General features: G+C 37.2%; 1 protein-coding gene across 1 annotated transcript; it reads left to right on the top strand.

Moving 5' to 3' along the window:
• Positions 1-27,943, top strand: adam28 (ADAM metallopeptidase domain 28). Its single transcript, XM_059338073.1, has 22 exons — positions 1-58; positions 6,786-6,874; positions 6,992-7,068; positions 7,321-7,399; positions 8,458-8,534; positions 8,815-9,004; positions 9,143-9,205; positions 9,337-9,408; positions 11,265-11,434; positions 13,261-13,342; positions 14,129-14,262; positions 15,157-15,334; positions 18,442-18,531; positions 19,797-19,992; positions 21,519-21,624; positions 21,701-21,860; positions 21,989-22,069; positions 23,289-23,382; positions 24,012-24,117; positions 24,219-24,285; positions 25,342-25,437; positions 27,451-27,943. The coding sequence occupies exons 1-22, from the start codon at positions 1-3 to the stop codon at positions 27,481-27,483; spliced, it is 2,298 nt and encodes a 765-aa protein (XP_059194056.1). The 3' UTR covers positions 27,484-27,943.
• Positions 27,944-27,997: the final 54 nt, after the last annotated feature.

Consider the following 27,997-nt stretch of genomic DNA (forward strand, 5'->3'; position numbering starts at 1 on the left):
ATGACGCCAACGCTCCTATTGTGGCTCCTCATCCTACATGCCTCCCTCCAGCCCTCAGGTAAGTCACTGGATACTGCTGCCTACTGGCTAATTAATAACTAAAGCCTTGTTTACCCTATCCTACTTATTCATACCACTTTTACCTGTTAGTCTGAGCGTCTAAGGTTCAAAACGTCTAAAACACGTGATCAAATGTGATGAGATATATTGGATCTTAACCCTATAAAGCCAAGTGTATCATATTAGATACAGTAATTTTTGAGGCTTCTACATCATCATAAACCTGATGTATACATGTGTTGAAGATAAACAAACTGAGCAACAAATTGCACAAAAATACCGGATGTAGCAAAAATGATATGCAGGTTCCACGAGTGGATCAGTCATTGCTGCATTAAAAAACTTCATATCAGCAGATGTATGATGTTGTGTTATATGGAAAAAATATGTATTTTGCATGTTTGAGGAAAAAGGAAAAGTCAAAGTCTTAATAGGTTAAAAATTTTAGGTTTTATATGTTTTTGTTAGTTCGAGAAAAACAAACTGTGAGCAACAAAATGCACAAAAAGACCTGATGTATCAAATATGATACAAATTAGAATTCATATGCAATTTATTTATTTCTTAAAATTCGTCAGCAGGTTAATAAGCACTCGGTTTTAAAAAAAAAATTGAATTTTCTGGCAATTATTTCATGGTTCAGGCTTTATAGGGTTAATTAAAATGACGGTGGATTTTCAATCAAGAGCTAAAGTTCCTATATGCATGTTACTCTCCATGAACATATGGTTACGGTATGTTTATCTGCATTCCTGATGATGAAAATGTTTGGCCTCCAGGCATTTGTTTGTGTGACATATAATTAGCCAGGAGCAGATTGTCTATGAGCCTTTATCCTGCTGATATAAAGTCCTCCTAATTACTGTCACTACACTGTGAGCACGCTGAGTACCACTTTATAAAGCCCCCTAAGCCAAGACAAGTAGGTTTAGTAGGGATTACTTTAAACGCATTGCTGATGTTGATACACTCCCGAGGCTGGAATTCACAACAACGCCACCAGCCTGATCAGGTGCTGCACGGCGGCAGGTAACCATGACTCAGAGCCACCAGCCTTCTCCTGCTGCACACTGGGAAGTGAGACAGCAGCTGGTAAAGACGACTGGAGATGTCAAACCAGCAAAACAACACTTCCCTATTTCAAAATCAGGAACTTATGAAATCTACAGAGAGTGCAAATATTTCAGAGACTTGTGATTGTTTTCCCATGAAGTCTTATTAATATGACAGACTCCAGCTGCAGATAAGGGGTGTGCTTTATTTCTCTTTTCCCAGATAAGTGGATAAAAATGGATGGATTGATGGATTTCTCTTTTCATTTTACAACTACAGTGTACCAGTACACTGTAAAAAATGTTTTTTAGAAATTACAGTAAAACACTGTCAAATTGCATGAGAAATAGGGCGTAAAATAAAAAAGTGCATATCACCATACACTGTAAGAAATGTCTGTAGATTTTACGGTGAAAAACTGCCGTAAAAAAGAGGCCGTAAAATGATAAATGGGTTAATTCAGTTTCAGTAACAATGAAACACTGTAAATGTATAAATCAGCCAAAACAGTATTTTTTACAGGTGTAAAATACACTGGCAATATACTGAAATATATAAATATATATAGCTATAACTGTTATTTTTGCATTTTTGTAAAAAACCTTTTTCTCACTGTTAAATGTACTAAACACCATATCTCTAACAAAATATACTGTAATATTTAATGGTAAAAAAAAGAAGTAAATTCTAGTCAATTATATGGCAGAACAGCGTTTGTTTTGATGGCAAAACATTTTTTTTACGGTAAAATATGGAATAAAATGGCAATCTTAAACATGAAATCAACAGTGCTAATATCTTTTTTCCATAATATTAAAAAAAGTTCTACCGTATTTATTACGGTAAAGTTCTGGCAACCACAGCTGCCAGTTTTTTACCGTAAAAACAAAAAAAATGTTTTCAGTGTAGAGTGAAGTTACACTCTTATTATTAAACTATACCAGGGGTGGGCAACCTGAGGCTCCGGAGCCAAATGTGGCCCTTCAGGCCGTCTGCAGTGGCTCCCTGTGGCTGTCACAATGTTTTTTAATTTTTATTGGTGTAGGCCCAAAGCTAGTTGTACTCTTCAACTGTAAAAATGTATAGCTTTTATAAATTATTATTATATTGTATTTAAAAAACATTTTTTTTTACATTTTAGTCAACTAAATTGTGTATTATAGCTTACAGAAGTCACCTTAACCTCTAAATGTTGCCAACTTCAAGTGAAGTTTTGAGTTTTCCATAACGAGACAAGCTTCTGATTCCACATTTGCACTTGGCTCCTCGCTGCATTCTGATAAAATAATATTAATAAATGCCCATTATGACCTATTAGTAATGTTTGTAGGCTAATTTAGACTCAGTAGGCTGTTTCATCTTCATTGCAAGGCTCAAAATAAGGTTCCAGCATGTTTTCTCTCTTTTTGGGCAACAATGGCTCTTTTAAAGGTTGCTGACCTCTGACCTCTGAACTATAAACAGCCTGGTCACAAGCCTGTTAGTGTATTTTCATATATTTACATATAGTTAATATGTTCTTTCATTCCAGTGTAGCACATAAAACATTTTCTATATTAGTTACAGTGAAATAAAACATAAATTAATGCATGTAGAAATGTTATATTTCCTTAATGTATGAACCCTACTTAAAATAATGTAGTTTCATTGATCACATCTTTATTACGAGGAGATAAACACGCTAGTTTGTTTTCCTTCTGTTCCAACAAAATAACAACGTTGTCATATTTCCAGTTTAAACTACAAAAGTCTGCATGTTCTCCATGTGTATAACCCCCACACACATTCTTTCACACGAGCAAATTAACCTTTATATTTAAGATAAGATAAGATATGACTTTATTTATCATACTTGCCATTGCTATCATGATAATGTGGCATTATGAGTATGATGTGGCAAGTATGATGTGGCATTATCATATCCATTGGTCAACGATATGGTCATTTTAACTTTGACTAAATATACCGTTTGCTATTTGTCTGAAAAATATGCAAAGTAGATGGTCTGAAATGTGATGAAAACAGAATGCAATGATTTGCATTTCCCTTTCAGCGCACATTCTATTGAATACACACTTCCTGTTTTACACGTCTTACCTCTTTTGGAGTCGGGGTTGTATATATATTGTCTGCAGATATTCCTTTAGGCTTGATTACAGTCCCATTAACCTTCACCAACCAGGTAGAGCCGTCTGTAAGCCAATGTAACCTGAGAACGAGGCCATTAGAGAACAATGTTCAAAGAGATCTCAGGAAGAAACTCAACCAGAATGAATAAAAGGAAGAAATGGGATTTTAAAAAGTGAGAGCACTGCAAAAAAAGAAAAGTTGGGTGAACTCAAAATTTCAAGGCAACAAACTTTGATAAAATTTTAAGTTGGACAATTAAACTAAATATTTTAAGTTTTGTTTTTGAGTTTGCTCAACTCTGAATTCAGTTTCTGTCAACTCAACTGTTTAATTTTACATTGTAATAACTTTTAATCCTTACTTCTGATAACTTCTGCAATGTGCTGAATTGGCACGATTGTAACGCTGCTATGAAATGTCAGCTAATGTTGTGACCACAATTTTGAGTTAGCATTGATACGCTAATGGCTACTCTTGTAGCTGTAACAAGCAGCGCGGCTAGCATCAGTTAGCCGCTAGCATCAGTTAGCCGCTAGCTTTCGCTAATGACCGAATTTCACCGCTTTCCCGCATTTGAACCCCAACTTAAAGATATAAGTAACAACAACTCACCAACTTGTTTTTGAGCAGACAACTGGCTTCCTTTGTTGTGCTAACTTACATTATTGCCCTAAATGTCAATAATTTATATTTCCAAGTTTTACCAACTTAAATCACTGTTTTAGGCCAAAAAATACAAGTTGTTTTTTTGCAGTGAGTGAGGTGTGGCCATCATACAACAAGGATACAGCATGCTTCACTGATTAGTCTGATATGAGGCTGTACACTTTTTTCCTGCTCACAAAGCCTTTGCTGTTCCTGCTGATAAGGTTTTCAACTAACTCCTTCATTACTAGTTTCCATGGCAGACCTTCGGGTGCTGTGTTGACACTGTATACACCTCATATTAATGTGTCATGGGCTGGTAAGCAGAGGCAATAGAAAATCCCATAATTACTGTAGTGGTTGGTTGCCCAAGTGTTTGAACTCCAGCCAGAAACACCCGAGGTCATCCAGACGGTTTAGAAACAGTTTTGCATGAATCCTCTCCAGTGAGTTGTGATAGACAGCAAGGTTATGATAGTTAAAGAAATTAATGAAATAACGAAAACTAGAATTGAAAAAACATTTTCGTTAACTGAAATAAAAATAAAAACGAGAGTTTTTAAAAAAAAAAACATAATTAACTGAAACGTTATTGTGAGGTTACAAAACTAACTAAAACTAACTAAAATTATAGTGAAATGTCCTTCGTTTTCTTCTTTGTCAATTTTTTTCATACATAAACCTTTTTGGTTGATATGAAATCTATTTCATCTATCTGGTTTTATGACTTAATAAACTTATTGGGGCTGAGATGGATCAGACAAAGGAAATAAAGGAAACATTTATTGTGACCTTATTGAATCTGGACCCAACAAATACCCCATTACAAAACAACTACAACTAATAAAAACTAAACAAAAACTAAGCATTTTCCAAAAAATAAAAACTAATTAAAACTAGCTAACTCACTCTAAAAACAAATTAAAACTAACTGAATTTGAAAACAAAAAATCACAACGAAATTAAAACTAAAACTAATGAAAAATGTCTTATTAACTCCGTTTCACCTGTCCTCAACCTACACACGATTCTATCAATTCTTCCTGGACGCATGAACCAAAGAGCCTCGTAGCCAGCCATGGACTCGTGTGTTTTCCTTCCGACTAGTCAAAACCCAAGGACCCCGCAGCTACGCTACCTGGGGCTGTCCTGAAAGGTGCCTGAGTGAAATTAGCAATACAAATAACGGACAGAACACCTGGACACTAGCCTCACTGGTGCAGTTAATGTGCGCTCAGTGCCGTTGGTCCCACATGGCATTCTTTTTTTTCTTTATATATTTTTTATTGGAAATTAGCATTCATTAGCATCAGTACAAGACATAACTTATTCCACAGCTGTTTTCCACATTTCTGTTTTTTAAAGGGTACATTAGAACAAAGAACCACAAAAGAAAAATAAATACAATACAAAACAAAAAACATAGTATTATAATAATATATAATAATATATAGGGAGGCAAAAAAGCAGAGAAACAGAAACATTAACAATTATGCTAATAATACCAATACATAAATAAACACAGGATGCCAAGTATGCTCATTAAAAAAAAAAAAAAAAATATATATATATATATATATGTATATTTTAAAAAATACCTTAATAAATTGAATTAAAATTGGATGCATCAGGTCAACTCAGTGGGGTCCAGAGAGGTGAGGGTTCTCACATATGTGATGACAGGCTGCCATCTTTTATAAAAAATTGGCTGCCCACATGGCGTTCTTAGCTAAAACATAACAAGTCCCTCAACGAACTCCAAAGCTAACATGCTCCCTTCTCATCCACATCCACCCACTTCCTTGCTCTGCTGCCGGAGACATGTTTTTAACTGCCAGTTTCAAGCTCCGTCCATGAATACCCAACTCGCTTAGCAGAGCAAACACAGACTTTGCAACAAAACCACGACAGCCGACTTCTACCGGTGGTACACAAGCCCTCCAACCCCTCTGCTCTGCATCTGCCGCTAGCTCACAATACCTATTTTTCTTGCGCTCGTTGGCTTCCTCAACTCTGTCTTCCCAGGGGACAGTGAGCTCAATAAAGTACACAACCTTCTGTGGATCAGACCACAATAATGAATCTGGTCGTAGCTTGGAGCTAGCAATATGATTTGGAATGGTTAGCTTCCAGTCTCCGCCCCCTATTAAAGTGTTAACCATTACAGCGTACAGTACAGGCCAAAAGTTTGGACACACCTTCTCATTCAATGCGTTTCCTTTATTTTCATGACTATTTACATTGTAGATTCATCAAAACTATGAATGAACACATGTGGAATTATGTACTTAACAAAAAAGTGTGAAATAACTGAAAACATGTCTTATATTCTAGTAAGCAAAGGGTGGTTACTTTGAGGAATCTAAAATACAAGACATGTTTTCAGTTATTTCACACTTTTTTGTTAAGTACATAATTCCACATGTGTTCATTCATAGTTTTGATGAATCTACAATGTAAATAGTCATGAAAATAAAGGAAACGCATTGAATGAGAAGGTGTGTGTCCAAACTTTTGGCCTGTACTGTAGATTAGAATCAGAAATATTGATTTAATAATAGGCATAGACATGGGATGACATGCAAGTGTCTTGTAGACACATTTAGTGTCTTATCTACTGAAACATATGCTCAAACCCTGACAGAAAAAATAGATCAAAAGTAAAATGGTTTCCTTGGCTTCCTGTAACCTCTATACCAACAATATCTCTCTAACCTCTTCCGTTTCCTTTACTTAACCAAGAACTCTCTTAACCTAGCTATGATTTGAAGGCACTGCCAAACAATGTATTTTTTTTTGTTTAGTTTAAAATACTTCTAATTTGTTGTACAATATATCTCCTCTGACATCACTTCAGCATTATCTTTCTTGATATGATGCATGTTGTATCTCCACAGGAAGCCATGGTGGTGACTTTGAGGAGGTGAAGGACTATGAGGTGGTTCGACCTGTCAGACTCCACACAGTCAGAAAAAGACATGCAGAGGTACATTTTACCTTTTCACATTTTACTGTCAGTGTCACAGAGACACATTGGTGCAAACATATCCAAGCTACAGTCTGGTTGTGATGTTAATCATGACTTAATCCTGTTTCCCCACAGAATATCAGACCAGAAACTCTCAAATATGCAATGACGGTTGGAGGAAAGGACATTGAACTGCAACTAGAAAAAAATAAGTAAGTCATCACTTCCCTAAAAGCATGCATGTGAGTAGTATCAGGAACAAATAGATACTTAATGGTTATAATACCAACTTCAAGGTTCACTCTATCATAATGCCTGAGACAAAGCAGGTCCTATTGAGGTTGAGTCAAGGGTTTTTGTCATTGTTTTGTATCTTTGCCATTAGACTCACTATTGGTGTGTTTTCCCAGATCCTGAACCAAGACAGATCATAAAATCACATGTTCATTTCTTTTCATCATCAGGGAACTACTCACCAAAGACTACTCTGAGACGTATTACCGAGAAGACGGGACTCAAGTCACCACAACTCCGAATGACATTGTAAGTGTTTTTCATGAGTAGGCAAGTTTTAGTTCCTCATACTAAAAATGTAACTCAAAAGAAAAACATGTCCTTGACTTTTGAATGGTTACATTGTAGTGTAAATTACTACCTCTCTTGAGTGAGACGATGAATCAAAGATCACGTCTGGTTCCTTTAAGCTTTCTTTATTATCAGAAATCAGAATACACTGCCTAGGTACAGGAGGAGAACACTTTTTTCAATTTTTAAGGCTGCTGAAAAAAGGTGTCCCCAAGTCCAATGAAGCCTTGTTCTCTCTGCTTTTTCTCTCTGTGTCAGATCACTTAATCAAGTCAATTGATACATCCCACACCCAATGTATGGGGCACGTTTTACGTGAACGTGCACGCTGCTAGGTCTACTTTTCACCTTAAAAGGTATAAACTTATACTGTTTATATTCTGCCCCCATTGAACAAGACAATATTTAAAGTCTGATGCCAAAAATGTGATTGACATCCCCTCAAACCCCTGGAAAGCCACTAATTAAGTATTTCCAACTTCCAATTTTAGGGGAAACCCTGTTTTATTAAAAAAACTACAACTCCCTAGACCTCTCTTCAGTACTTATGTCGACATCAGCACCATAGTTGTAGTTCTTCCGTTTTAGGGTTGTGCTAAAATGATGGCTAAAATGTCACTAAAAATGAGAGAACTGTCCGCCATGTTTTTTATTTCTGACCGCCGGAACCTTGAAAGTCACGTGACTTTGAAAAAAAACCAATAGGAAAAGGCCACGGGATATGACTGTCATTAACTTGCATTGTGGAGAAATCCGTGTCAGTTTCACAGAAACTTGAGTGATGCCGTGGCTATTTCACGGATTCCTGTGAGACCATGTTGAATGTCTGACAAATCCCAGATCTTACAGCACGTTATCTCTGGTTTAAACCGGCTGTCACATGATCTGGAGGTCAGACTGGGGCCTTTTAGTAAAGCAGAGGACTTTAAAAAAATATATACCACAAGATAGTTATAGTAGGATAGTTTGGATTTTCTTATTCAATAACCCAGTCATCATGTTCATGTCTTTATCAGGATCACTGCTACTATCATGGGAGGATTGTGAATGACAGCCAATCATCTGTTAGCATCAGCACTTGTGACGGACTCAGGTGAACCATCCTCTATTTATTACTCAATTACTCAGTGAAAGTTAAGATAAACCAAATATATACCAAAATAATGTAACTGGCTGAACTCCTCAAAGATGACAGAGGTCTTGATACGGACTGACAGCAGAAATAAGCTGTGTAACAGTGGTGGAAGTAAATTTAGCTAGTTAAAAACAAGTGTGTAGGTTTGGTTTTCTTTTCCTATGAGACCCAACCGATTTATTTCTGCCTCAGCAATGTCTGCACAACTAAAAGACTAACGGACATGATCTTGGTTTAGGGGTTACTTCAGAATGTCTGCCCAGAGGTACCTGATTGAGCCCCTGTCTGGTGGCGATGAGGGGGACCATGCTGTGATGACTTTTGATAACAAGACCTCCACGTTCACGCCTGCAGTGTGTGGAGTCACCAACACCACCTGGGATGATGACTTTGAACCTCCAACAAGCCGGAGCCGCTCCAGATCAGCGGTAACACCACTGCACTGTCATAACACGCTGCAAAGAAAATCCTATTCTGTCTTGACAAGACAAGACGAGACAATCCTAAAGCCTAAAGAAGACATTAACTACAGCCGTCTTTATCCGTTGTTCTCTTTTGTCCTGCAGGGTATATCCATTGTCCAGCAACAGAAATACCTTCAGCTCTACCTGGTGGTTGATAATCGTGCGGTAAGATTTACACATGGAATATTACTGTGAAAACTACAAGTACAGATAAAACAGGAAATCAATTTCTGGATAATTCCACTGTAGCGAAACAGGATGTGGGCTTGTTGTAACATGTCGTCATGCTATTTCAGTATGTGAAGATGAAGCGAGATCAGACAGAGACAAGAAAGAGGATATTTGAAGTTGTGAACTTCGTCAACATGGTGAGTCAGTACTTTATTATTTCTGGGAAAATTCCAGAGCACAAATGACACATAACCACTGTCAGCTGTGTATTTCTTGTGATGACATGCAGTCTTTTCTATTTTTGTTACATTCAAGCCACAGATGTCTATATTTATTAGCCTGGCTAACGCCAGACTATATCACAAATGAGATCTAGTCTGGATGCCACCAATTCATTTCTCCGTAGAGGAGGTGTGGTTTACGATCCTCCAGAGCCGTTTATTGGGCGCTTAGAATGTCTATCAAAGCGTCTGTAGGTAGCTCTTAGCCAATCAGATCAGTTATACCAGATGACGTACACTGTAAAAAATGTCTGTAGAAATTTAAGTAAAACACTGTCAAATTGCATCAGGAATGGGGCGTAAAATTAAAAATTATGTATCACCGTAGTAGGCACTTTTAATAGCACAATTTTTACTTTTACTGTCATGAACTGTAGGAAACTCACAGTTCTGCTGTAAAAATATAACATTTTCATGTAAAGTTAATGGAGATTTGCTATGATGTGTGAATGAATGACACAATTACCCTAAAAAATACGAGAATATTCATTCTAAATTTCAGTTTTTGATAGTTACATTTAAATCTACAGTAGAAAACCCCTTCACTGTATTTTTTACGGTGAAGTTCTGGCAACCACAGCTGCCGGTAATTTACCGTAAATTTAACAGATTATTTTTTAGAGTGTAGTAGAGCGACAGAAATTGATGTTTACATAGCCAGACTAGCCCATCTCTAAAATGTTAAATTCTGCTTCTGCAACGTTTTTCTGCAGCATGTTCTGACTCTGGCTGCTCACAGTCTACCAGCAGTGTGTGTGTGTGTGTGTGTGTGTCAGAGAGAGTTGCTTGCTGCTTTGCTTCTCCAGTTCTCGCTTTCTGCAAGATTATTTATTTATTTATTTATTTATTTTTTAACCAATATTTTATTCATTTTTAAACAGACACAAAACAGAGAACATGCATGACAGCAGAGGCAATTAAATACTTCACATAGACTGAATGATATATAGAAAGAAAAAATAAACTAAAATAAATAAAATGAAATGAAAAACAAATAAAATAAAGATACAGGTTGAATTAAAACAAACACAAGAATAGCAATACTATAATGGACCTTACATGGAGAGTTCTAGATTATTTATTTTTACTCCTTATTCCCCCTCATGTCATTCAGCCTCACACATCCACTGATTTTATGGTCAATAGACGAGCTGCTAGGGGTTACTGGGGGCTCCGCTGTCCCCCGGCTCGTAGCCAGATCACCGTGGTTACAGCAGCGAGCGCTAGCGGGGCTATTAGCGGGGCTATTAGCGGGGCTATTAGCGGGGCTATTAGCGGGGCTAGTTGGTAGATTAGGCTTTGGCCAAATCCTGTCTGAAGCAAGGCTAAAACATCCTTTTTGGTGGTGAAACAGGAGTTTAAAGTCAAACGTTGTTCTTCTTTTAAAATCAACTTTCGCTCTAAACTATTTAAAACGCTGTCTACAGCTAGATCCAAAGAGAGTTTTGCGTCTGCTGCAGCCATGTTGGATCCGTAAGGAAACTACAAAACTACTAGCTTCCGTCTGCCGAGTAGTACACGTCATCGTCTTGCCGTCCCTCCCCGCTCTGTGATTGGATCCTAAAACAGGGCTAAGAAACGGCTATAGATGCCAGACCGCCTGCAGGTCCGAAATGAAATCGAGCGTGCAAGGCAGTCTGGGTAAAACCAGGCTATGTATTTATAGCAAAACCTGTAAAACTTTCCTGAAGATTTAGTCTCCTTTTTTGAACAAAGTTAACAGTGTAACTTTTATCATGATTTATTTCTGGTGATGTTCTGCTTGTTTGCAGGCATACAAGCCCCTGAGGACCTTCATCGCTCTGGTGGGGCTGGAGATCTGGACTACGCGTGACTTGATTACTGTGACGCCCCCTGCTGGCGCCAACCTGGACGCTTTCAGGAACTGGAGGAACTCTGAGCTGGTGTCAAGGATAAACCATGACAACGCACATCTCATCAGGTCTGGACGGGCTCTATAAGTAGAAACAAAACAAATTATTAATTGATTAATTAATTAATTCTTTCCATTTTCAATTGGCAATCAAAAATCAAATGATGAAAAATGTACTGGTTATTTTGTTATTTGTTTTTTATTATAAAACAAAAAACGGGAAAAAATGCTTGTTTTTTCATATTTCAATATTATGGAAAAACGAGCACCAGGACTAAATTTGATTTTAATATTTAATTAGTCGGGTTTACGTGACCTGGAAGTTTGACTGAGGTCAAGTGAGCCGTCACTCGCTTCTCTGTAGTCAAACCAGCCGTCTCTATATAATGTAGTGACCCGTATTGTGATATTTATGGTAACTATATAATGTAGTGACCCGTATTGTGATATTTATGGTAACTATATAATGTAGTGACCCGTATTGTGATATTTATGGTAACTATATAATGTAGTGCACCTGTATTGTGATATTTATGGTAACTTTATCATGTAGTGACCCGTATTGTGATATTTATGGTAACTATATAATGTAGTGCGCCTGTATTGTGATATTTATGGTAACTATATAATGTAGTGCGCCCGTATTGTGATATTTATGGTAACTATATAATGTAGTGCGCCCGTATTGTGATATTTATGGTAACTATATAATGTAGTGACCCGTATTGTGATATTTATGGTAACTATATAATGTAGTGACCCATATTGTGATATTTATGGTAACTATATAATGTAGTGACCCATATTGTGATATTTATGGTAACTATATAATGTAGTGACCCGTATTGTGATATTTATGGTAACTATATAATGTAGTGACCCATATTGTGATATTTATGGTAACTATATAATGTAGTGCACCCGTATTGTGATATTTATGGTAACTATATAATGTAGTGACCCATATTGTGATATTTATGGTAACTATAAAATGTGGTGACCCGTATTGTGATATTTATGGTAACTATATAATGTAGTGCGCCTGTATTGTGATATTTATGGTAACTATATAATGTAGTGACCCGTATTGTGATATTTATGGTAACTATAAAATGTGGTGACCCGTATTGTGATATTTATGGTAACTATATAATGTAGTGCGCCTGTATTGTGATATTTATGGTAACTATATTATGTAGTGCACCCGTATTGTGATATTTATGGTAACTATATAATGTAGTGACCCGTATTGTGATATTTATGGTAACTATATAATGTAGAGACCCGTATTGTGATATTTATGGTAACTATATAATGTAGTGACCCGTATTGTGATATTTATGGTAACTATATAATGTAGTGACCCGTATTGTGATATTTATGGTAACTATATAATGTAGTGACCCGTATTGTGATATTTATGGTAACTATATAATGTAGTGCACCCGTATTGTGATATTTATGGTAACTATATAATGTAGTGACCCGTATTGTGATATTTATGGTAACTATATAATGTAGTGCACCCGTATTGTGATATTTATGGTAACTATATATTGTAGTGATCCGTATTGTGATATTTATGGTACTATATAAGTTTGACCTTGAAACTTCCGGGTCACGTAAACCCAACCAATTAAATATTAAAATATTTAAACAATTTTGATCTGATTTGATTGCCAATTGAAAATGGAAAGAACGAATGATACACGGATATTTATACAGTAACTCCTACTATTTTGTTTGCACACTGTTGTTACTATCAGGGTAAATAGTTAATAGTTTTTCATCTTAAAACTGCACAACCATGTGACAAGTCATGTTTAAGCACTTTGGTGCATCCGTTCTGCAAGTGTTAGTGTTTCTAACGTTGCTGATGTCTGACTTGTCTTTAGTGGGATTGACTTTGAAGGATCCACTGTGGGACTGGCCTACATCGGGACTCTGTGCTCAGGTCACTCTGTTGGAGTAGTACAAGTAAGTAAGGTGTCCTGACAGACATCAAGATTTGTTCCATCTGTTATTTGGTTGCTATATCTTATACACCATAGCCTTAGCTGGGTATAATGTTACCAATCAATGAATGTATGTTTAGCCATGCAAACTATGGTCCAGACTGATAAATATCACAAACTGTTGGATGGATTTCTTACAGACATTGATATGTATCCTAATGGCTTCATTAGTTTTTCTGTAGCACCATCATGAGTTTTACATTCATGGTTTGTATTAAAATACTGACTTGTTATTCTAGGAGCACCAAAATCTGAGACAGTACAAAAACTGAAGACAATTTGCGTCTCTGTGTTTAGTGGATGTAACTCTCTCTCTTCTACAAAGTTACTTTAGTATCAGAACATGATCAAATATTCATAATACATTCTTTAAAATGTCATTATCGTATTGATTTCACCAACAAGGAACCAAAATCCTAAGCCTCTGTTATCTATTATTTAAAAAAATGAATAATACATTCTTTAAATTGTCATTATGTTGTTGTTTTCATCAACAAGGAACCAAAATTCTAAGCCTATTATTTTAAACAGGAAGTACTTTACTTTTAGGTGATTTTTAAGCCTTCCTGCAGTGCTGCCTACGTCTAAACTCTCTGGTCAGACAATCAAGAACAAACTAGATTGAGGAAGAAATATTTCTATCTATCTATCTTTAGTTACTAGGCAACCATTGGTGCATGTTTGCTTTCAACCAGTTTAAAATGCTGATAAAAGTAAAGCACTAAATGTAAAGAGTTCCACCTCTCAGGATCACAATGACCGGGCCATAGCAGTGGGAGCGACGCTGGCCCATGAGATGGGCCACAACCTGGGCATGAACCACGACGACTCCAGCGGCTGCGCTTGTTCAGGTGATAGCTGCATCATGGCCGCAGCACTCAGGTAAGCACAGCTCTTAAAGAAAAACTCAATCAAAAGGCTTATTCACACAGGTTGGTCAGACACTGCATTAAAAAAAGAGTTGTTAGTATATAAGTATATAATAACAGATAAGCTCACCTAGCGGTAACTTCACCTAGCGGTAACTTCACCTGGCGGTAACCTCACCTGGCGGTAACCTCACCTAGCGGTAACCTCACCTAGCGGTTACCTCACCTAGCGGTAACCTCACCTAGCGGTAACTTCACCTAGCGGTAACTTCACCTAGCGGTAACCTCACCTAGCGGTAACCCCGTATAAATATAGCTTAGAGTTTAAGATCCTCACAAATCTTTACAACAATAAGGAGAAGAGAAAGAAAGAAAAGAGAGAAAAGGGAAAAAAATTGTATTCGATGACTTGATGTAACTCTTTGTTTAACCCTTAATAGGACACTCATTGAAATACATGCAAATTCCAAATTTCAACCCTAGAGAATATTGGAGGATATTACATACTGCCAGAATGTGTAAAAAAAAACATATGGACCTGGGGAGGCGGGTCTTAATTTGTGTGGCAAATCTACGAGAAAAAATGCGCAGATTTATGAGATTTAAAGTGGTGAATCTGCGAGAGAAAAAGCTTTTTTCTCGTAAATATGCAACTTTTTTTCTTGTAGATTTGCCACTTTAATCTAGTAAATTTGCAACTTTTTCCTCGAAATATTTTTATTTTTTATTTTGGACATCCGCTGAAGTTACCAAATACGGTTCTTTGCCCGATAAAGGGTTAACGACTCAACAATATCAATTGAGTATTCTTTCAACCATCCAGATAGCAGAAAATACAGAAAATAGAAGCTCATAGAATGAGACTTTGAGCGTCAAAGTTTGTTTGTGTTGTTGTTTGTTTCCTCAGCTGGAGAATCCCTCGTACATTTAGCAGCTGCAGCAGCAACAACTATGAGAAATACCAGCTGAGCCGAACGCCCAGCTGCCTGCTGGACAAACCTGACTACCACACTCTGCAGACTCCGGCCGTCTGTGGGAACGGCTTCCTGGAGGTTGGAGAGCAGTGTGACTGTGGCAGTCTGGAGGTAAATGAACCAGCTAGCATCATCCTAGCATCATCAGCTAGCATCATCCTAGCATCATCAGCTAGCATCATCAGCTAGCATCATCCTAGCATCATCAGCTAGCATCATCCAACACTGATCATCTGCTGGAGGAACTTCTTTAACTTCTCCCTCTGCTAGTAGATCAAAGTGTTGAAGAATGAACCTGGTCTCACAGGAATCCGTGAAATAGCCACGGATTCGCTTAACTCAAAATCCGTGGAAAAGCCACGGAATCACTCAAATTTCCGTGAAACTGACACGGATTTGGCTACAATGCAAGTTAATGACAGTCATATCCCGTGGCTATTCCATGGATATTTGTTCCTATTGGTTTGTTCCAAGTCACGTGACTTTCAAGGTCCCGGCGGTCAGAACAAAAAACATGGTGGACAGTTCTCTCATTTTTAGTGAAAAAAATCAATATTTTGACTTAGTTTCTGCATAAAAATGGATTTTGATCACATTTCTAGTGAGAAATATGTTTTATTTTCTAAATATTCACTCAGTGAATGTACATAATCACTTTGTATGTTGGAATAGCCACGGGATATGACTGGCATTAACTTGCATTGTAGCCAAATCCGTGTCAGTTTCACGGAAATTTGAGTGATTCCGTGGCTATTCCACAGATTTTGAGTTAAGGGAATCCGTGGCTATTTCATGGATTCCTGTGAGACCATGTTGAAAAGAATACCTTAGGGCCCAGATTCACGGATAGGGAGTGTATTATTTACATATAATTTACATATTGAAATTAGCAGGATCGTAAAGGCTTCATGGTATAAAATACTATGCAAGCTGCTCTGACAGCAGACTGAATTAAATTAATTCCCTGGAATAACATTGGAACCGTGTCTGTAACAAGGTTATTATAGTTAACAAAAACTAATAAAATAATGAAAACTAGAATTTAGAAAACATTTTCATTAACTGAAATAAAAATAGTTACAAAACTAACTAAAACTAACTAAAATTATAGTGAAAATTTCTTTTATTTTCGACTTTGTACATTTTTTTCATGTATAATCCAGTGTTTCTATTCTCCGCCGCTGAGTTTGTGTATTCCTGCTTTGTGGGCAGAATACATATCGGGTTAACACTGCATAATCCTTTTTGGTTGATATGAAATTTATTTATTGAGCTCCGACCAAACAGCTGCTGGTTAGTGAACCTGCAGGGAACAAAATTCAAATCACCCAGAACTGTAAGAGTTAACAACCTTATTGGGGCTGAGATGATAAACCAAAGGAAATAAAGGCAAAATGTATTATGACCTCTTTGAATCTGGCACCAACACATAGCCCATTACAAAAAAACTAAAACTAAACTAAAACTAATAAAAACTAAACTAAAACTAAAGAATTTCAAAAAATAAAAACTAAACTAAAACTAGCAAACTCACTCTAAAAACGAATATAACTAACTGAATTTGAAAAGAAAAATTAAAAACTAAATTAAAACTAAAACTAATGAGAAACCCAGAACTATTCTAACCTTGGTCTTAGGGCTATTCTTTTCTCAGTCTCAACACTCTGTTGTCCTTGTCTGATCTTGACACTTTTAGTTGCCTGGAGGGTTTTTAGCGAATAGCTGTTTGACTTGCAACAGCATGTTTGAGTCTTCTCTTTAAAAATAGATGAAGGCAGACACATTACAGCTTTTCTCAATTGCTTAAACACATTTTACAAATCCTCCTGTTCCTTTTCTCAGAATTCTAAACCCAAATCTCTTTCCTCACACTACATTCACAAAACGTCTGATTCTTTTAGTAAAACCATCCCATCACCTCAAAATAGTTTGACCTGTTCTCAAACAAAACATGTTGTCAGATCTTGAACTAATTGGTTAAAATAGAAAAACAGCTGAGCAGTCATTACACACTACACCAAAACACAGTGGCATGTAGCTCATGGAGTTTATTGGTCACATTAAACTATAGCACATGCATTTTGAATCTCAAAAGTAAAAAAAAAAAATATTGCACAACTCAGTGGATTCAGCATTTACTCTGCATTGAAACATAGCTACTGTGAAAAAATCATCCTGAAATTGACAAAAACAAATGAAAGTGTACAGCCTAAAATGTACTGTAAAAGGTTAAAAATGTAAAAAATAAAAACCCTCAAACCACTTTACACATTTGATGGGATGGGACCAACCTGCTGCACTCTGAACTGGTTTATATTGGTTCATGTTGTCTTGACATGATGAGAAACAATTGTGATCAATTTTGAATCGTTGTGTTCAATGGATGACACGTGTTTCATTTGTGTTCATGTTTTGTCACTTGTTGTTTCCGTTATGTATCATAGTGCATCACAGTGACAACTGTGTCTTATTGCAGCAGAATTGTGTTTAGAGTTTTTGCAAAAGGAACGACTGAGATCTGCAAATAGTGTTTTACTAGATGAAGATAGTTTATGGTTTTGTCAAAAGGATGTTTGATTCGGGGAATAAGTTTAGACAACTGAGCAACTGATTCACACAGCAGGAATGATTAGTGTTTTAGCAACTGAGAAAAACTGTAATGTGAACTAACACAGTGAGCTGATATGAAGTTTTAAAACAATTTTACAGATGTTTGGCTTGAACATTAAATGTATAGAATGCAGGAAACAACGTGTTGACTCAAGAAGAATCCCTTCATCACTTACACACAACTGGATGACTTATATTATATTATTATATTATTATATTATATTATATTATTATTATTATCCCAGTCACCACTGATGCAGCACCACCAGTGTGTAGTGATGTGTGTGTGTTGTGTGTAGTGATGTGTGTGTGTTGTGTGTAGTGATGTGTGTGTCTCTTGTGTGTAGTGATGTGTGTGTGTTGTGTGTAGTGATGTGTGTCTCTTGTGTGTAGTGATGTGTGTGTGTTGTGTGTAGTGATATAATAACTTGTGTGTTGTGTTGTAGGAGTTACCAGTGTGTAGTGATGTGTGTGTCTCTTGTGTGTGTGTTGTCCTGTAGGAGTTACCAGTGTGTAGTGATGTGTGTGTCTCTTGTGTGTGTGTTGTCCTGTAGGAGTTACCAGTGTGTAGTGATGTGTGTGTCTCTTGTGTGTGTGTTGTCCTGTAGGAGTGCACCAACCCGTGCTGTAACGCCACCACCTGCAGCCTGAAGGAAGGCTCCCAGTGTGCTGAGGGAGAGTGCTGTGATAACTGTAAGGTGAGTGAATATGAATAATAAAAGCTGCTCTACCTCTTCTACTGTTGTTTGAGCTGCTGCAGCCCTCTTGTGGGGATTTAAGGTATTACACATATTGAACTGGAGTTCTGTATTTCTTACAGTGTTTTTTTACAACCGCTATGACCCGTTGGTCAGAACCTTAAAAACTTTTTCAAAACTGTTAACACACATCACACCTGAAACACACAATTCAGAGTTACACAGTTCATTTCATGCTCAAAATCACACAGTGTAACTAAACACAGACACACACTTCCAACATACAATAATACACTAACACACTTTTTTCCCATCATGCTCTTAGTAAAAACGTACGAATGGAGAAGCAGCTTGTGGCTCCAGCTGCTCTAGTGTGACTCAGTGGTTTGTGTTGAAAAAAAGAAAAACAAAGAGGAGAAGACGCCACAAAATGCCCCTCACAAAGCTGAAAAAGTTTCTGTTTTTATCACATAAAAAGTTGACTATTTTACAGTAAAAATAGTTATAAGGAAGAATAAAGGAAAGGAACATTTAGAAATGAATTCATGATATACATGTATGTCCAATTTAATTATAATGTGTTTAATTGAATACTTATATTTATCAGCTCTATTAACTTTCATTTAGTTAATCATACATTAATCATTGATTATTTATTACTTATTTATGTATACATTTATTTATAAATTGTAACTGGGTCTCCTTACTGTTCTCTTTACTTAGAAACATCTAAATATATGACATCACTATATTTTTATTGAGGCATTATTGTGATGTTCTTTTTCCTGGTGAAGTGGTTTTACTGGTTTTACTGGTTTTACTGGCCGGTCTGAACCAGGACCTTTCCCTGCTCATCTATTGGTTGGTGGTTGTGTGACGTCACTGAGACTTGAGATAATATCAAACACGTTGATATGATCCAAACCCAGACTATAAAGACTGATATGAACCAGATTACTGCCTTAAAGTAACCATGGAGATGACTCCAGTAAAACTAGATTTACTAAAGACGTCCAGTTTCTAGTCTGGGACTACTGGGGACATCTGTTGGTGTAACTGAACTTCAGTGACTGTTAGTGTACAGATGAGATCATCTCAGAGCATCACAGCTGGTTTGTGGCCCAGTTTGCTAATTCCAGATGTGACAGATGTGGGAACATGAAGCATCCACTGAGAATATTATTGATATTGAGCCGACAGCTTGTATCCAGCAGCTGAACTTCATAAAATAATAATAAATGAATAAAGTGCCTGGTCCTCCTCAGATCTCTCCTCGCAGCGTGGAGTGTCGGCGGCAGCAGGATGACTGTGACCTGGCAGAGTTCTGTGATGGGAGGACCAACACGTGTCCTGAGGACGTCTTCGCTGTGAACGGCCTGCCCTGTGATGAAGGACGAGGCTACTGCTTCAATGGCCAGTGTCCTCAGAGACCCAACCAGTGCATCAAACTCTACGGACCCAGTGAGTGTCCTGTTCTACATGATGTGTTGTTGAGTTCTGTGTCCTATAACATTAGCTTTTCATTAACCCATTGACGCCTAAAACTTCCTGTTAAACCTCTGGGCGATTTTAAAATAAGCCCCTAAAACCTGAAGTTTTTCTATAAATTCAACAGAAGTGTCAACGCTTCTACTAAATAATAGATTTTTCAGCCTCTGTAGCAGATAGAAATGAAATTCAAAATGTATTTGAGCTTATACAAATACTACAAAACAACGTATCTGCTTTCCAGGCTTCAATGGGTTAAGGAAAAGAGATTGTGTTAGTGTTAGTTGAGTGTTAGAATAGGACAACTATCCCTCTATCTAAAAAGACTTATGACATATAAAAGGCTATCGTATTTTTCGGACTGTAAACAGGATTATAAGGTGCATTACAGTTTTTCTCGATAGCTCTTTCTCGAAGAACAGAAAACCCAATTTACAAGCTACTTTCACAAAACGTCAGACTCTTCTTGCAAAACCAAACTTTCACCTCAAAACAGTTCAATCTGTGCTCAGAACTGAACTGAATGTTGTCAAATTGTGCCCGGAGTCAATCAAAATTAAAAACACTGAGCAGTCACTAAACATTACATAGAAAAATAGAAAACACAACTCAGGACATGAAGCTGGAGAAATACATGTTTATTGTTCACTGGAGGCTAAATGCATGTTGCAAAACTAAAAACCTGCATCTAGCACGTGCACAAAAAGACAAAAAACTGAAATCTTGTGCACTCAGATTTCTATCCATTGTAGGGCCTCACAAACCAGTGCTCTCCCTCACATCAGGGGTCTCAAACTCGCGGCCCACGGGCCAATTGTGGCCCTCGTGGCGATATTTTGTGGCCCCCACCTTGATATGAAAGTTTAATGTGAGTTTTATATGAATGGCACTTTACTGTGTTGTGTGTGGAAGGTCCCTTTACAGTTTTTGAGCGCCGTGCACCACATTAAATCAGTACGAGGTCAGTAAGCACAGCCAGAATTAATACATAAGGCGCACTGGTAACACTTTACAATAACCATCATTTATAAATGGTAAACAGAATGGAATGGTAAATAGAAAATGTATTAATGTTGAACTATATATATATATATTATATATATCCTTTATAAATGCCAAATAGATGGAAAAATACTATAGTATATATAGTTACTTTACCATTAACAAACAATTACATTATAATTATTAGTTTAATAATAGTTTTGCACTCATTATAACATTTTTACCAACAATGTTAAGTATGTAAATTATTTCAAAATGATTCATATACTTTTAAGAATGTTTTAAAAAACATTTAAAGATTTAATATGTATAGCACTTTGTAAAAGGTTAATAATTGGTCTATAAACCATCTATAAACATCATTTAGTTGGTTATTGTAAAGTGTTACAGGCGCACTTTCCATTTTTGAGAAAATGAAATGATTTTTTAAGTGTGCCTTATAGTCTATATGTGATATAGTATAAACACACAGTAATGTAACCCCCTCCTGTCTCCAGGTGCTACTGAGGGCAGTGCAAAATGCTTCAACTACAACAAGAGACCAACTTACTACTCCTTCTGCAAACGCACGGGACAGGACACGTACATCCCCTGCCAGCAACAGTGAGTTTCACTCAGTTGAAGTTTGTCTGCAGAAACAGTAGAAACAGAATTGAATCAAGCAGGTTGTCCTCTGCAGAGACGTGTACTGTGGGAAGCTCTTCTGCCACAACGGGAACGTGAACCCGAGCTACGGCCGCATGGTCAGAGTCGGCGGGGACTGCAAGGCAGCGTTCTTCTCAGACTACACCAAAGACTACGGCCAGGTCAACACAGGCACCAAATGTGGGGATGGAAAGGTAAAAGTTATAGAGCAGTTACTCATTTATGTTCTGAAAATGATCGTCAACACCCACATGGTTGAATGTTGCATCACTCAATCTACGAGTTGTATCAAATGAAGAAATCTCTTTGTTCTTTTGTCAAGGTGTGCAGCGAGAATGAGTGTATGGAGCTGGCAGCAGCATACGGGAATGTAAACTGTTCAACTAAATGCAGAGGCCATGCTGTAAGTACACACACACACACACACACACACACACACACACACACACACACACACACACTAAACTGCTCTGAGTTTGTTTTTAGGTAACAAGAACAAAACATTAACCCTCTGGAGTCTCCAAAATCCAGACATGCAGCGTGGAGCCATACTGTAAATTTACCTCTAAAGTTCTGGCTGTAAACTCCATGAGGCCAGTTTCAGTTTGATGATGATATACCAAGTAAAACTGGAGACAAGCTCAAATAGATTTAGTATCAAATGATAGAACTGGATGGAACCCTCTTATATGGTAGATTTGACACCTTTGGTCACATTTGTAACTTTTAAAATTCTTAATTGAGCATGATAGTGTTTTGAAAGTTAAAAAAAAGATTAAAAATCACTTTTTTTGTTGGACTAAAGGACTAAAAAAGACACAAATGACCAAAAAAGACACAAAATGACTAAAAACAGACAAAAAAGACACAAAATGACCAAAAAAGACACAAAATGACTAAAAACAGACAAAAAAGACACAAAATGACCAAAAAAGACACAAAATGACCAAAAAAGATCAAAGGGTCAAAATCACATTTTATGTTGGACTAAGGGACTAAAAAAAGACACAAGATGACCAAAAAAAGACACAAAATTACTAAAAACAGACACAAAAAGACATAAAATGACTAAAAAAAGACACAAAACGGAAATGACGCTCGCGACAGCCACCGCAGCTCGTCACCCGCCAAAAACATCCCGATTTGAACGGCGAAAAAATGACCCTTTGTGTTGTTTAATCTTTACTTCTACAATCTGGTAATATGGCTCCATTAACGCAGCAAATGTGGAGAATGTGCCGGCGTCGCCAGCAACGTTACCTACCGCTCCGCTGTCATTTCGGCCGCCATTACAAACATTGTTTTGGAGCTGAGCAGCTCTGCCTGGCTCCGCCTCTTCCGCTACGTAGACAAGATGGCGGCCGTTGAGTGCGTATAGTGAACATCGTTGCCAGTCAGCGTTTTGACCGTTCTGAGGGCAACATCCGGGTCCTTTAGGTTCACTTCTTTACGCCGCGATCAGAATCAGAACACCCTGCGTACTCAAACTGAGTATAGTAAGTACAGGAAGTATGGGTATACACGGAACACAGCACAAGAGAAGAAACCTTGTAGAAAAACAAAATGCTGGAGTATTGATCATGTGATCAGGTCTGATGATGTAGACTTCCTCTGTGTTCCAGGTGTGTAACCACAGGAGTGAGTGCCAGTGTGAGCCTGGCTGGATGCCTCCTCACTGCAGCTCCACCGATGAAGCTTTCACTTCTCTCTCTAAAGGTATGACCTACAGGTGGACATCAACACAGAGAGTATTAAAAATAAAAATGGCCATTCTGCACAACTAATTAGGACTGGGCGATATATGGATATAAAAGATATATCGATATCTTTTTAAATGTGATATGGAATTAGACCGTATCGCATATATCGATATAGTTTTATATATAAATGGTATGTAAATGGTCCTTACTAGGGTTTGTCATATTTAGTTATTTTGTAATGTTCGTTCATCTTTTCTTATATCAATATTTTTATTTCAGAAAAAGATTGGCCTATTTAATTTAATAGGCTATTTTTATTTAAGATATTTTTTATTTAAATGTGCACTTTATGGCGCCTTTTTTTTCTCATCTTCTACAGTATTTATGTTCAACTTAAATAAACAGTTTTAATAAAACTACTTGTGACATGTCATATTTGACTTTTACTGAACATTTGCTTTCACTTTGCTATAAAAATATCAGGATATATATCAAATATCGGGATTCAGCCTGAATATATCAGGATATGACCTTTGGTCCATATCGCCCAGCCCTACAGCTAAGACTGAACTTCAGATTGAAATGTAAGAAACTAATGCGCCTTGTTGCATTCTAACAAATCTGATTTCTATTCCCTTTCTCCAGGAGCAACTATTGCCATAGCAATCTCAGTTGTCCTGGTGGTTTTAGGTGCTGTTGCTGGTGTGGTAGGGTTCATGTGGAAAAAACGACAAAGCCCCATGTTGCCAACGTAAGTAACAATCCCCCCATGTGTGTGTGTGTGTGTGTGTGTGACTTTGTAAATGTAAACTCAGCTTCAGCAGGCAGACTAAGTCTCTCATGTTATAACAGGTCACACACTCCGAGGAAGCCGCCAGCAGTGAACAGCGCCCCCCACCGCCAACCCATGCCAGTGCAGGTAATGTGTTGGAATAAACAGTATGACAAGCGATGAGCTATATCCTATGTCGTTAGCCTCGTAGCATATTTGCCTAAGTCATATTTGAACGTTTTCAGGAAACAAGAAAAAACACAATTTTTAGTGAGCCCATTGGTATTTTTAATTGATATTGATATTAAGTGTGAACAAGTTTGCATAAAAAATTAAACACATCGATTTCATAACAGATAAAAGTGACTTAGGCAGAATATGCCCTGACTAAGGCCATTTTTCTCTTACGTATAAATAATGTAGTTTGGTTTGTACACTACTGGTCAAAAGTTTTAGAACACACCAACTTTTCCAGAATTTAATTGAAAATGATGCAGTTTAATGTCTCAGTTTACTCTGAAATTAATGCACATTTGCAACATTTAAAATTCTTTATTGAGCATGATAGTGTTTTGAAAGTAAAAAGAAGAAAAAAAAGTAAAAAAAAAGATTAAAAAGCACATTTTATGTTGGACTAAAGGACTAAAAAAAGACACAAAATGACCAAAAAAAGACACAAAATGACTTACAAAGACATGAAAAGAATTCAAAAATGGACAAAATAGCCCAAGACTCCATAGAGTTAAGTTGTTAACCCATTTCTTGTTCCCTGAAAAAGGCCTACTTGTATAATTCTGAAATGTACATTATTTTCCAGTTTTGGTTAAGCTTACCTTTTTTTATTTACCTCTGGCAGTTCACCACTTACCTTTGGACCCTTTCAAGCTGTTCATTTGACTTGAACTGCTTGAATTTCAATAAAAAACTGGAAAAATTGGAGTGTTCTAAAATTTTTGACCGGTAGTGTATATAGCGGCAAAAATGCCTAAATCAAGGAGATGACTAAGGCAGAAAGTGATTTTGGACTCTAACAAGTGTTCTGATAGGCTGAGAACATTAGGCAATGAGGCAGAAAGATGCAGCAGTGGTAGGAGAGAAAAGTTAGGCAGATATCACAATTTGGCCAAAGAATGACATAGGCAATTATGCTATGAGGCTAACGATATGATGAAATTAATTTAATAACAATGCTTGACGTTTTAGGCTGGAAGGCCAAAACCCAAAGGAGCTCCTCCTCCACCACCTCCAGCAGGGAACAGACCCAAACCTCCAGGCCAGAACTACACCGCTGCACGGCAGGTAACTGTTCAGTCATAGGACTCTGACCAAGGTTATAGTAGTTTTAAATTTTTCATTAGTTTTAGTTTGAATTCCGTTGCAATTTTTTGTTTTCAAAATCCAGTTAGTTTTAATGAGTTTTTAGAGGGATTTTGCTAGTTTTAATTCGTTTTTATTTTTGGGAAAATGCTTAGTTTTAGTTTAGTTTTTATTAGTTTTAGTTTTTTTTAAGGGCCGGGATTCGATTAAAAAAATTAATCTAATTAATTAGAGGCTTTGTCATTAATGAATCGAAATTAATCGCATTTTAATCGCATATAAATATTTGACCTGAGAACAGTGAGAAGTAATTTTTTTCACATTTATTTTTAGTATACCATTGAATAATGACTGAATACATAAGCTTAAGCAACAAAAATATTGTTTATTTTTGTTCAAGTCCAACAGACCAGTGACATTTTAGCCATTAAGTGTAGCAATAGCATATTTATAAATGAACCTGGTCTCACAGGAATCCGTGAAATAGCCACGGATTCGCTTAACTCAAAATCCGTGGAATAGCCACGGAATCACTCAAATTTCTGTGAAACTGACACGGATTTGGCTACAATGCAAGTTAATGACAGTCATATCCCGTGGCTATTCCATGGATATTTGTTCCTATTGGTCTGTTCCAAGTCACGTGACTTTCAAGGTCCCGGTGGTCAGAACAAAAAACATAGCGGACAGTTCTCTCATTTTTAGTGAAAAAAATCAATATTTTGACTTAGTTTCTGCAAAAAAATGGATTTTGATCACATCTCTAGCGAGAAATATATGTTTTATTTTCTAAATATTCACTCAGTGAATGTACATAATCACTTTGTATGTTGGAATAGACACTATTTCTTACTAGCCATTATAGACTTGAAATGTAGTATCCCAGAAATGCAACTCCTGCAGGGTCAAATCTCTTTTTGTACATTTAATACTAGAATTGTATCTCACCTTTCTAGAAAGGGAACATAAAATTCAGAAAGTTTTGTAGAGACCATATTATTTGTAACATTATAGTACTTTAAATGAACATTCTTGAATGGTAACAAACAAAAAAACAGTAGTATCATTCCTCTCATCTAACATTTGATACAAAGGTAAATACACACATTTCAGAAAATGTCAAACTATTCCTAGCCTGGCTAACACCAGACCAATCACAAATGAGATTAGTCTGGAAACCAGCCGTTCATTTCTCCGTAGAGGAGGTGTGGTTTACGATCCTCCAGAGCCGTTTATTGGACGCTTAGAATGTCTATCAAAGCGTCTGTAGGTAGCTCTTAGCCAATCAGATCAGTTATACCAGATGACGTAGTAGAGCAACAGAAATTGATGTTTACATAGCCAGACTAGCCCTCTAGCATCTCTACTTTGAGACTAAAATGCTGATTTCTGCTTCTGCAACGTTTTTCTGCAGCATGTTCTGACTCTGGCTGAACCTGATTTCCTCATGCTATTCAGCCTCACACATCCACTGATTTTATGGTCAATAGACGAGCTGCTGGGGGTCTCTGGCGGCTCCGCTGTCCCCCGGCTCGTAGCCAGATCACCGTGGTTACAGCAGCGAGCGGTAGCGGGGCTAGTTGGTAGATTAGGCTTTGGACAAATCCTGTCGGAAGTAAGGATAAAACATCCTTTTTGGTGGTGAAACAGGAGTGTAAAGTCAAACGTTGTTCTTCTTTTAAAATCAACTTTCGCTCTAAACTATTTAAAATGCCGTCAGCTAGATCCAAAGAGAGCTTGGCGTCTGCAGCAGCCATGTTGGATCCGTAAGAAAACTACAAGCTTCCATCTGTCGAGTAGTACGCGTCATCGTCTTGCCGTCCCTCCCCGTTCTGTGATTGGATCCTAAAACAGGACTAAGAAACGGCCCTGGTTGCCAGACTGTGTTGCAGTTCGAAATTAAATCGAGCGCTCAAGGCAGTCTGGGTATACCCAGGCTAAACTATTCCTTGAAGTTTAGTCGATTCATGCACATATGTCTGGTTTGTCTTCCAGGCTCTGAGGCCAGTCCCTCCTCCAAAGGCCTGAGGTCTGACACATCGTAGTAAACCTGGGCTCCACCTTCGTCCACTGACCCCAACAAGGTCTTCTGGGAACCCAGACACGTTTTTGCTGGAGGTCTCCTGCCACAACTCTTCCTCTGAAGTGTTTTTTCTGAAGCACAATGTAATGTTTGTACCAATGATGTGCAGAGAAGAGACTTTCAGGTGTTACTTGCTTGCCATGCACTGAGGACTTCTTGTTACAGGGATTATCTGTTTGTTTTTTAAGGCACTTTTTATACTATAAGGTTCGGGTTAGTGCAACAAGATACAGCTCTGGCCCTGAATGTGAGCCATATCATTTCATACATGTTGTTTGATTTTGTGCATTATTCTGCACCATAAATGTGACGAGATTGGATATAAATGTCAAACAGTATTCAGAGACTGCAGTAATTTGTAAATGTTTTATTTTTGTGTTTCAAAGATATTCTGAACTGCTTTAAGTCAAGTCAATTTTATTTATAAAGCCCAAAATCACAAATCACAGAAGAAGAAGA

This window comes from Centropristis striata, chromosome 7, assembly GCF_030273125.1.
Source record: "Centropristis striata isolate RG_2023a ecotype Rhode Island chromosome 7, C.striata_1.0, whole genome shotgun sequence".
In the NCBI taxonomy this organism is placed as follows: Eukaryota; Metazoa; Chordata; class Actinopteri; order Perciformes; family Serranidae; genus Centropristis; species Centropristis striata.